The sequence below is a fragment of the Xyrauchen texanus genome, chromosome 7 (genome assembly GCF_025860055.1).
Source record: "Xyrauchen texanus isolate HMW12.3.18 chromosome 7, RBS_HiC_50CHRs, whole genome shotgun sequence".
In the NCBI taxonomy this organism is placed as follows: Eukaryota; Metazoa; Chordata; class Actinopteri; order Cypriniformes; family Catostomidae; genus Xyrauchen; species Xyrauchen texanus.
Genome location: NC_068282.1, coordinates 38,278,905 through 38,291,460, shown reverse-complemented (window position 1 = coordinate 38,291,460; position 12,556 = coordinate 38,278,905). Strand labels below are relative to the sequence as shown.

At 44.9% G+C, this 12,556-nt stretch overlaps 1 protein-coding gene across 1 annotated transcript in view; it reads right to left on the bottom strand.

Annotated features, from left to right (window-relative positions):
* Window positions 1–12,556, bottom strand: part of mylkb (myosin light chain kinase b) — a 37,587-nt gene that overhangs the window by 1,714 nt on the left and 23,317 nt on the right. The window contains exons 14-16 of the mRNA XM_052130817.1: window positions 8,859–8,982; window positions 8,563–8,653; window positions 7,914–8,048 (exon numbers count right to left, since the gene is read on the bottom strand). Of these exons, the coding sequence (XP_051986777.1) occupies window positions 7,914–8,048; window positions 8,563–8,653; window positions 8,859–8,982 (350 nt within the window). The remainder of the gene's footprint in view (window positions 1–7,913; window positions 8,049–8,562; window positions 8,654–8,858; window positions 8,983–12,556) is intronic.

Sequence of the window (12,556 nt, the reverse complement as noted above, 5' to 3'; positions counted from 1 at the left end):
GTTTAGAAAAAAACCCAGTAAAAATGAGTACATGTGCTGAATCATAAAGATGCTGAGTAAATGAAAGACACATTCTGATCTTAAATAAATGAAGGATGAATCAAAATAATGAGGAAAATCATCATTATGCCATAAATTCTGTCGATTAAGTTTAATTTGTATTGAACACAGAACATTTCTTTAATGAAGGTTTTACATTTCTTAAAGAACAGAAGAATTAAAGTTTAGTGTGTCATTTTTGAGCTGCTAGTCAGCATCACCAAACAGAACTGCGAAAATTATGATTGTTTTCAAATAGGTTTCCCGAAACTTTCTCCTTATCTTCCATTGGTTGGACCAACAGATAGTCCAGGCAAGTCCAGGCCCAAACTGATGCACTAGTTGATGTGATTGTAGCAGGAAGCACAGCTCTTGTTCCTTCGTTGAGTGGTGTTGCTTCAATGAAACGCCACTCATTGTTATTACCTGTGCTTCTGCTAATTAGGTTGATTGCAAAGGCAAAATAAGCCCATCATAAGTAGTTGCCAGTATAAAATTCTGGTGTGTGTGGCACCCCTTCATCAACTCTGGCATTCCCAGAGTGGGCCTATTGGTGTCGTGCAGCCTGGTTTTTATTTTCTTCTTTCCCCTTGTAGTATATAGAGGTATGTGAGTGAAATGTGTTTTGCACTCATCCAATTTTTTCACATTTGTAACATTAGCCTGCATCTTGCAGCTGGAATTTTGCCTGATTGTTTAAAGGGGTCAAATTTTCATTGATCTTTTGACATATAAGAGATAATTTAAACCTCATTTGGAATTTGTGTAACTTGTGACATCACAGGGACCAAATACATCTGCATATTCAACGCCTATTTTTCCATCATTACACCCTTGGCCCTGCCCACTGGTGCTCAGTCAATCACACAAATGAAGAGGAGAGAGCTGGGGCCTGTCATTGGAGATTCTTCCAAAGTGGACTTGCACTGGACACCTTCACGTGACTGTCTGGATTGAAATGTTTTTCTAAATAAATATGCACATACAGACGTCTTTGACCGCTTGATACATAGCTCGGGCCGCTTTTAAATGACACGGTGTGAAGTTACAACTCTGAAGATGAGAAGCTCTCACATTCTTTCGCCCATCTGCAATAATTTTAGTTGTTAGTGTATGAAAACATATTGGACTGATACTGGAATTTGGATTTGTCTTCAGCTAATTTTAGAGTGGATTGTATGCTCGGCTCATATCATTCAAGTCATAATACGATTCAAGCTTTTGCTTTCAACTGCTATTGAAGGATGGGGCAGTTAAAAACACTTGGACATAATCGCAAAAATGGCGAGTAAACAGTTTCTTTCATGAATATTTCATATGTCATGACTGTGTGATGGTTTATGATGCACGTCCATTGATGCGATGCAACGACTTGAGGCTGTCTACACTGGGCGCATCGACACAAACTTTCTAAAATGTTTATTTGTGGTGTTGGCAGTTGTTAAGCCACCGCATGCAGTACAAAATGGAATGGGACATCTGTTTATTTTCGGTGCAATGCAATGCACCACAACGGACTGTGGCAGCGGGGGCGTGGTCAAGCGCCCGTCCGGGAGAGGAAAGCGGTAAGGGCGCTTACACCTGAGCTAAATTATGCCTAACACCTGTCTCTAATTCCAGTGAGCATGAGGAGAGCAGCATAAAAGCAGACTCCGAGCCTCCAGTCGGAGAGAGAGAGCCCAAAAAAGCAACCCAGTGTGCTGTATGTTGTGGTTATTGTTAAGTAGAAAACGGCAATTAAAAAACCTACCTTCTGTATCGAACCCCGTTTCCTGTGTCCTCCTTGATCACCCTTCCTGTAACTTTGTTACACTGGTGCCGAAACCCGGGAAATTCCTTTTCAAGCACGTCCAAGCATGGAGCAAGGTCGCCCCATAGAGTCCTCCCAGCTGGCGGAGGTCCTCCAGTCCCTCGCGACGTTACATCAGAGCCACCAGTAATCCCTGCTTGAGCTCTGGCAGGACCAAGATCGACGGTTTTTCGAGATCAAGCGGGCTAAGGCAGAGGACCGGCTCGCCATCCGGAGCCTCCTCAGCCAGGAGACTGCGTCGGCCACAGCCACGACCACGGACACCCGCGCTACGCTACGCCCGCCCACGTTAGAAGATGGGGGCAGCAGATGATCCTGAGGCCTTCCTCGACTTGTTCGAGCAGACGGCAGAAATCTGGGGCTGGCCGCCTGAACAGTGGGCAGCCCGCCTAATTCCTCTCCTGTCCGGGGAAGCTCAACTCGCGGCCCAACAACTGCCGGCGACAAACCTCCTGGCTTACTCTGACCTGAAGAGGGCCATTCTGCAACGGGTCGGTCGGAGCCCGGAAGAGAATCGCCAGCTCTTCCGGGGCATGAAGTTAGAGAAGTCCGATCGGCCGTTCGCGTTTGCTCAACGGCTCCGGGACGCCTGTTGGCTGCTCGTGGGGGACCGCGACGTCGAGGGAGTCATCGATCAGGTGGTGCTGGAGCAATTCGCGCAACGGCTGCCCAAGAGAACGGCGGAGTGGGTCCAGTGCCACCGCCCGGCGTCGCTGGAGGAAGCTGTTCGGCTGGCGGAGGACCATTTGGCGGCGATCCTGAGGGCGGACGAGCCTTCTTCTTCTTCTCTCTCTCTCACCCCTTCCCCTGTCTCTGCACCCCCCTCCTCCCCATCCCCTGTGTTCTCTCGCTCTGCTCTCTCCCCAGGGCCCGTTCCTGCCCCGCGCAGGCGTGGAGGGTATCTGCGACCTGCTTCCCGGCCTTGGGAGAATGCTCCTTCCTCTTCCCCGTCCTTCAGCCGCTCTCCTCCTCAGGTGGGGATGCCCGCCAGCACAAGTGCGGGCGTAATGCCTGGGCTGGCCTTTTGGAGGTGCGGGGACCCGGACCACTTCCGGGATCAGTGTCCGCTGATATAGGTGGGGATGGTGGTGCGGCTCTCCGACGCCCAGCAGGCTGCCCCCGATCGGGCTGGAGCGTACCGGATTCCGGTAAGGATCAGGGGGGGTATTTACCAAGCTTTGCTGGATACCGGCTGCAATCAGACCACCATCCACCAACGCTTGGTTCAACCCGGGGCTTTGGGTTTAGCTAAAGTGGTGAGGTGTGTGCATGGGGATGTTCACAAGTATCCCATGGTGACTTTGGCAATTAAATTCAGGGGAAGAAACCATAGTGTGGAGGCAGCGGTTAGTTCCCGCCTCACTCATCCGCTAATCTTGGGTACTGATTGGCCGGATTTTAGAGATATTTTAGAGGGTATTTGCGCGGATGGGTCCTGCATAAAGAGGTGTGCGGTGTGCGATGCTTTGGCAGGGGAGGCGGAGCCGGGGCCGTCCTCGGCTGCTCTGAATGACGAGGGAAGGGGCGAGGTGGCCGCCCCTCCTCTCAGGGAGTTCCCTGAGGGGGACTTTCCTCTAGAGCAGTCGCGGGACGAAACCCTTAAACATGCTCTTGACCAAGTGAGGGTAATTGATGGTCAACAGCTCCGGCCGGGCATCGCCATTTCATACCCATATTTTGCCTTGATTAAAGATCGGCTATATAGAGTGACCCAGGACACTCAAACAACAGAGGAAGTGACACAATTATTGATTCCACGGAGCCGCCGGGAAATTATTTTCCAGGCGGCTCACTATAATCCTATGGCCGGTCACCTAGGGGAAAGGAAGACACTTCTCCGTCTAATAGCCCGTTTCTACTGGCCGGGCATTGGCGGTGACATCCACAGATGGTGTGCGGCGTGCCACGAATGTCAGCTTGTAAACCCACCGGCCACCCCAAAAGCACCATTGCGCCCCCTTCTATTGATTGAGGTCCCCTTCGAGAGAATTGGAATGGACCTAGTCGGGCCATTAGAACGGACAGCACACGGACATCGCTTTGTGTTAGTCCTGGTGGATTACGCAACGCGATATCCGGAAGCAGTGCCTCTAAGCAACATCTCAGCACGTAGTGTTGCAGGGGCACTCTTCAGGATAATCTCCCGGGTGGGGGTTCCGAAAGAAATCCTCACCGACCAAGGCACGACTTTTATGTCATGTAAACTTCGCGAACTTTACGAACTGTTGGGCATTAAGTCGATTTGCATTAGCATGTACCATCCACAGACAGATGGCCTAGTGGAACGATTTAATAAGACGCTAAAAAATATGATTCGTAAAGTCATGCACGAAGACGCTAGGAATTGGGATAAGTGGTTGGACCTCCTGTTGTTTGCAGTATGAGAGGTCCGCAAGCCTCCACGGGGTTCTCCCCATTTGAGCTGCTTTATGGGCGACGCCCACGCGAGGTCCTTGACGTCATCCGTGAAACTTGGGAGGAGGGACCTTCGGATAGCAAAAACGAAATTCAGTACGTTCTTGATCTTAGAGCAAAACTCCACACACTGGGGCAATTAACACAGGGGAATTTGCTCCAGGCTCAAGAATGCCAATGCCGGCTGTATGACAGGGGTACCCAGCTACGGGAATTTGCACCGGGAGATAAGGTACTCGTCTTGCTACCAACATCAAGCTCTAAATTGCTCGCCAAGTGGCAAGGACCCTTTGAGGTCACACGCGAGTAGGGGATCTCGATTATGACGTTAAACGTACCGATAGAGGGGGCGCATGTCAAATATATCACCTCAAACTCCTCAAATTGTGGAGAGAAGGGGCGGCCTCTGTGACGTTGGCAACGGTAGTTCCGGAGAGGGCGGAGCTCGGGCCGGAGGTAAACAAAGCCCGCAATCTCAACACCCCGGTTACTTGTGGAGACCACCTCTCTCCGTGCCAGCTCGCAGAGGTTTACGAGTTGCAAAAAGAATTTGCAGATGTGTTTTCTCCGCTACCGGGCCATACGAACATCATACAACACCACATCGAAACCGAGCCGGCCCTATCGCTTGCCTGAACATAAAAAGAAAATAGTTCGGGAAGAATTGGACGCGATGCTTGAGATGGGAGTAATAGAAGAATCCCACAGCGATTGGTCCAGCCCGGTCGTCCTTGTTCCCAAGAGCGATGGGTCTGTGCGATTCTGTGTGGATTACAGAAAAGTCAACGCGGTGTCTAAATTTGACGCGTACCCAACTGCCCCGTGTTGATGAACTGCTCGATCGGTTAGGTACTGCTCGGTTTTATTCGACCTTGGATCTAACGAAGGGTTATTGGCAGATCCCCATGACACCAATATCCCGTGAAAAAATGGCCTTCACCACGCCGTTTGGATTACACCAATTCGTGACACTTCCTTTCGGTTTGTTCGGGGCACCAGCCACATTTCACCGTCTCATGGATAGGATCCTCAGACCGCACACTGCTTATGCCGCTGCCTATCAAGACAATATCATCATTTATAGCAACGATTGGCAGTGGCACATGCAACATCTGAGGGCCGTCCTGAGATCGCTGCGGCGGGCGGGGCTCACGGCAAACCCGAAAAAGTGCTCGGTTGGGCGTGTGGAGGTACGGTATCTGGGGTTCCACTTGGGTCATGGCCAGGTGCATCCCCAAATTGACAAGACCGCGGCAATTGTGACTTGCCCTAGACCTAAGACCAAGAAGGGGGTGAGGCAGTTCCTGAGGCTGGCTGGCTATTACAGAAGGTTTGTGCCCAATTATGCTGATGTCACCAGCCCGCTGACTGACCTCACTAAAAAGGGGGCTCCAGATCCGGTCCAATGGTCGGAGCAGTGCCAACAGGCGTTTACACAGATTAAAGTTGCACTTTGTGGGGGGCCGCTTTTGCATGCACCTGACTTCTCCGTCCCTTTTTTTTTGCAGACGGACGCTTCAGACAGAGGGCTGGGGGACATACTCTTGCAGGTGGTGGAGGGGGAGGAGCGCCCGGTGCTGTACATTAGTCGGAAGCTCTCTTTGAGGGAGACTAAGTACAGCACCGTAGAGAAGGAGTGTCTGGCCATCAAGTGGGCGGTCCTCACCCTCTGGTATTACCTGCTGGGGCGGGCCTTCACCCTCTGCTCGGATCACGGCCCACTCCAGTGGCTTCCCCGCATGATGGATACGAACGCCCGGATCACCCGTTGGTATCTGGCTCTCCAGCCCTTTAAATTCAAGGTGGTCCACAGACTGGGGGTGCAGATGGCTGTCGCCGACTTTCTCTCCAGAAATGGGGGGGAGTGGTAGGCAGGCCGGATGGCGCCCCGGCCTGAGTCGGGCGGTGGGGGTATGTGGCAGCGGGGGCGTGGTCAACGCCCGTCCGGGAGAGGAAAGCGGTAAGGGCGCTTACACCTGAGCTAAATTATGCCTAACACCTGTCTCTAATTCCAGTGAGCACGAGGAGAGCGGCATAAAAGCAGACTCCGAGCCTCCAGTCGGAGAGAGAGAGCCCAAAAAAGCAACCCAGTGTGCTGTATGTTGTTGTAATTTGTTAAGTAGAAAACGGCAATTAAAAAGCCTACCTTCTGTATCGAACCCCGTTTCCTGTGTCCTCCTTGATCACCCTTCCCGTAACTTTGTTACACGGACGCTTCCATGGTAGAGAGCATTATTGCTTATAATGGGTTCTATTGCTTTTCACGTGAATCTTGTTTCTGGTGTAGACAGGGTGTGAGTGTTAACAGTTTTGCTTGAGATGAACAGTTCAATATATTCGGATGCAATGTGTTGGATGTGCATTATGTGTATACTCTGACATTCAGTTTTATAATGTTTTGGTGCTTATTCATTTTCTGCCGATTGAGTTTAAAAATGGCTCTATTTGAGGGGCTGCACAATGTTAGCCAATCATAACAGAGGCCATTAACGTTAAAGTTTAAAGGAGGTGCTTAGGTCAGAACTGAGCGTTTCAGACAGAGGGCCAGAGACAGTGTGCAAAATTAACATATATTGCTGAAGTTTGATGTTTTTTTAATGCAAAAAATGTTTTACTAACATTATCATTGGACCTCAGGGAAGATGATAAAACTATAAAAAAGAGCATTTCATGACCCCTTTAACAGTACCTGTTTCACTCACTTTCACGGAGCTGGTACCGTTAAGTATGAACTTGAACTGGAGAGATGTGATATCTGTTTGTATTTTCTATTTTATTGATACCTGCTCTTCACTGCATGTATGTGAGTTAGGATCTGTCCCCTACTCGTCTGTGGTAACTTGTGTGCCGGTGGGTAAACGTGGACCTGGGCTGTGCTGCTGTTTTGTCTCTGTTTTTGATTTTATTAACTTGTATGAATTAACTAACTGCCATGGTACAGAGTATTCTCTGCTTTTAATATTTATTCCTTTCAGGAAGTGCTGTGGGCCTGCCCCAGGGAGGCTGGTTACTGGGTATTGTGGTCCACTCTCACCGTTTGCTGTAATTGTTTGCACTTGAGTCCTAATTCACTAGGATGTTGCAGTGTGGGTACTAGGGTGGGCATGACAATTGGCATTTCCAGGCCTCCTCTAGTGTGGGTTGCCTCCCTGGTGGTCTGCTCCTGCCTTCCAGAGCTATTAATAGTTATTTATTGTCTGAATGTGCAAATGTGTCAGTATGTAAAATGTATGTATTTGTAATTTTTATGGGGTAGAATCCTGTTTTACACGTGTAGTAGCGACTCTGAATAAAATGCATTTTACTGTGGAAGACCCTGCCTCTTATCTTCACTGGTATAACAAACCTGTGAGTCCTCTTGATTTCAATAGCTTCCAGCCTAAATTTTAAGCTTGGAACTTTTAAGCCTCCACTCACCACACATTTTTTTGAGAATGCCACAGGGCCACAGTGTTTAAGCCAACAAATAGCTTCCTTATAGTTGTCCCTGAATATTAAGCTGGGACTTATCCCAGCTTAATATTGAATGGTTAATAACATTAAAAAAAATACACATTTCACTTTTGACCCTAAAAGTTTAATGAAGCATTTACATTTCTTTAAAGGAGCTTATTATGTAAAAGTCTTTGAGTTCAAAGGTCATCATTACCCACTATCTTGCAGTCAAAGCGGGCAGCACTGCCTTCCACCACTTCCACATCCTTTATGACAGAGGTGAATGTGGGGGCCGCAGGGGTGTGGTTTTCATCCTCGATACACTCAAGGAATGGTGCAGTAGGTTCTTCTAAACACACACATTTTTATGATGTTTAATATGTATAAAATATCTACTGTACCAGTTAAAAGTTTGGACTCTCCTCCTACTTTTTTATTACTATTTTAATAGTAAAGCTATTAAAACTACGAAATAACACAAAGGGAAGCTTGGGGATTTTAAACAAAACTATAAACAAAATCTTGAATTTTAACTTTTTGAATTTATCCACCATTCATCTAGATTACAGCTCCACGCTCTCTAGGAATTCTCTCAACCAACTTCTTATAAGGCGTCCACTTGTGATGCCTTTTAAACAGTATTGAAGAAGGTCCCATGTACACTGGGTACTTGTTCGCTGCAAAGTGTTTTTAAGATTATGAGAAACATAAATTGACCCAAGAGTGTCCAAACATTTGACTGGTAGTACATACATGTGTGATGCTTAATACATATCAAATACATTTTAACATGGTATTTATTGTGTTTTTCAGTGCACTGCCAATGTGCAACAACAATATGAATTTGTTTGCTGGCACACTACCTTCAGTCGGAGAACCTTTCTTTGGGCCAATGCCTCCTAACATTCCCATAGAACTGAACCTGGAGATGGCTCGCACTGCATTTCCTGTTTTCTGCAGTTAAAACACACATTTGCTCAGATCCTGACACTCACAAACATGAAGTTTAAGATATGTCCCATGCCCCCAAGGAAACAGTTTGCCATTCTTAACCCATGAAATTAATTCTTTCAAGAAATGAATTATTTGTTTAAATGAGAATTCAAATAAAAACTGTTATAACAAATAACAAATGTTATCCAAAGACTGCTCCACTCACCTGCCAGCGCCGTCTCAGGATGTACTTCTTCATCCTCTCTTTGGACAGCTGTTTTGCCTCCATATTTCTGGTGTCCTGCTTGAGCCAGGAGTGCCCCAAACACTGCGCACAGGTCAGTCTGGCCCTGCAGAATGGCAATTATAGGGGTCAAAGAATCAAAATCGAATGCTTAAAATCCCCTTCTCAACATTTAGCATTCTGTGTGATAATTTACCTTATCCATTCTCATCCCTTTACAATAATGTGGCTTCTATATAAGATGTAAAAGACCTCATGAAATGGTGTTTATATATTTCATTCTGAAACAGGCTGTTAAGGCAAGACATATCAAACTCTTGTGCCTTTTTTAGGAGTCCAATAGGCTGTTGTTGCATCCATTAACACTGCCATGAACTACGATTAGCTACTTGGTAGTCAGTTACAGGTGGTATTTGTTGGAAGAAAATACTCATTCTAGAGAGCAGTTGATTGGACAAAAATCTCAATTGTGCAAGATCATCAATATTTCCCAGAAGAAAAAGACTGTACATTTTAGATGTGTATTTCTGTATCTCTGTATATAAGGTTCATTTTGTCAACTTTTAGGAGTACACTAGCATATAGATGGCTTGAAAGATAATAAAGATGGACTAAAATAAAAGAAATCTAATTTTGAACCATGGAATCTAGGCCAAAAGAGTTCAATATGTGCTGTTCAAGAAATGTGACAACTGTGCATCTACAGAGTGCTTTACAAGGATGTTTGGTTAGCTTGGCACAACCCTGCAGAAAAGACGAGCATTGCTGGTTACCAGCTTTTGGCTACTGGTCCCCCTGCATGGATGCTGGTGTGCTGATGTCTGCACCAGGCTTTTAAATGATCTTGCTTCATCAGAAAGTCCTTGCTGGTCAACCAGATTGACCAGCAAGGTTTTGCTGCAGGTACTATAGCCTGTTTTAGGTACTTTTCCCTGGGACGAGGAACTATAGGTACTCGAAGGGGATATTTTTAGCTCCAACTCTGGGGTAGGTACTTTTGGGGTGTACAGAGACTGTGGGAGGTGCTGCAGCCAGGGCTCATAGAGAGTCTTGAAAGTTTGAAAAATGCTTGATTTTCACAGTTAGGTTTTCAAATTTTGAAATATACTTGAATTTTTAATATGTTCCTTTAAAATGCTTAATTTTTTCCTTTGGTTGTTGACTGTTACAAACTATCTAAAATTATTTCAAATTTGAAAAAGATATTATATAGTCGTTATGTCTGTGGTGTCTCGTGAGCACGGGAGTGCATATGCGCAGCTCTGCATCTTTCTCTCATGCTTTGATGTCGCACACACAGGAGAATTGTATGTCTCCACTATGGTAAATTGGCGCCAAAGAAATTATACCTGCATCTCCTGCTTCAATCAACATGCTGGAGTGCAGTTTCAAAGAGTGCAGTATCTTTATGTGGAGGAGCAATCAACAAAAAGCAAATCATATGTCTAAGTGCAAAAAAAAGTAAATTCATCCACAACTGTCCCGAAGGAGTATCAATTCCACAAAACAAGCTCCAGCCACTAGGCGGAACCAACACAAAAAGAAACAAAAAAGGCGCTCAGCTTCCTCAGACAGTCAAGTGAATGTTCAGTGAGTCACTGGGCAGCAACATGAAACTCACCAAACGAATTACTCCATTCGTCTCTATGAAGGACAATGCTTGCTGTGGGCATGTAAAGATTTTGCGGCCATCCTTAGAATCTATTCTCAATTTGGCCAACCTTCTGTTGATGTAAGAGTTTCTTGCATTCCTTGAATTGATCACGTTTCTCTCTTGTTGAATTTGCAAAGTCTGGGAACAAGAAAATGTTGTGGTTCTTTCAAGAAAGGCTTCCTTTACACCTCGCCACGTCTCCTTCTGCGGATCTCCGATCCAGAAATCTGTGAGCTCGCTCGATTTCCAGCTTATGGCCTGTTATTTTGAGCAGACTTGGAATGAGCTCATCTAGGAATTTTACCTTATCTCTGCCTTCCTCATGCTCAGGAATTCCAACAATTTGGATGTTGTTTCGATTTTCAAGGTGTTCCAGCTTTTCCCAAACATGTTCCAAATCTACGTTGTTCGCTTGCGGGTTAACAGACTCCAGATAATCAATACATTTCTCGAACTTCCCCGATTCACTCCATGATGATTTATGTTAAATAATTTTGTGTAATTTGTAGGTAAACATTGTTGTTTATTCATTGGCTGTGTATTGATATGTTGGTACATTTACCAATTTTAATATGATTAATACAAATTTATATTTATGATGAATATTATTCTTTCATGAACTCATTTTATATGTCAACTTGCAGAAACCCTGTTTGATAAGCAGTGTTACTTGTTCTAAGGTCTTGTTGAATGTGTGCGCTAGCCTGGCTGTACAATTATCCCTTGCATATTTTAGCTGTTAGAGCAGCTGAAATGACTCAGAATATTAATAACAGCATACTATTCCTCAAATTGGTCTGATATTTGCAGTCACATGTTATACTGGTATGGGGGAAAACAATCCCATCACACAAATTGTATTTCTGCTTCAGAGGTGAGATTCACATGCGTCACATATCTTGTCACTAAATAGCTTGTATTTTTCAGAGCAGTCTTCTTTAAGCCTTCATTCAAATAGCTGGGGACAAAATATCAGTTGTAGAATTTTAGCTTTTATTTGAAGTGAAAAACACACACCCACACAAACTTTCTTTAAAAATGGCCAAATCTAAATTTATTTGACATTTCTTTTAATTTTCCACATGATAATGAATAAGTAACTACAGGACGCCATGGTAATTCATGGCCTATAGATAACTGATGCCAAATCTATCTGTGTGTTAATGCAAGACTTTGGTTGTTATCATATTAAGGATTCCAGTCTTCGCTGTCTTTGGGTTTTAAGGAATTCTTGAAACTTTCATTTTAATAGATTGGGCAATGTTTGAAAGCACAGAAGTATACGTTGTTATCATTGCATTTATGTCAGTTAACATTTAGAATTGGATAAAATTTAAAGCTTCGAGGTGTTTGAAAAAAATGATTAAGGTACCTTGAAAATGCTTGAAAAGTGCTTGAATTTCACTCTTAAAAAGCTGTAAGAACCATGTGCAGCCTGTGATTGGTCAAAAACCTATGATGAAAGGAGAGGAGTCCACAGCCATTTGAAAAACAAACTAGCTGCTAGCATGCTACTCAGGATTGCGCTCATTTTTCAATTCCCTTAACAGAAATAAAATAAAACCAACCATTATATGTGAATTATGTGTGTGAGACACTCTTTGAGTTTGCATCTGTACTGATTGTGTGACTATACAGAAAATAAAGTGATTTCTGGATTACTACATAAAATGTTCCTGGGATGACCCATAATCAGATGTTTATCGAGAGTTGGGTAATAGTTACTTTATCATAAACTAAATAGTCATGAAATCTAATTTACATGAGGGATGTATAGCGTGACTGTTATTGCATAGTTAACTTATATCAAGATGTAATTTTTTGTAAATTAGTGAATATTTCAGTACAGTAATTTATGCTGCTGCTATTGAATCACATGTGCAAGCAGCATAATAAGAAAAATGTTCGATACTAGAGGACATGACTATGGGGGATACATCTGTGAGTCGGAATGCAAAAGTAGAAAAGTCTCCATGGGTGTGGCGTTCCTCATAAAAGTTCTCATCTAGAAAGTTACTAAGGGAAA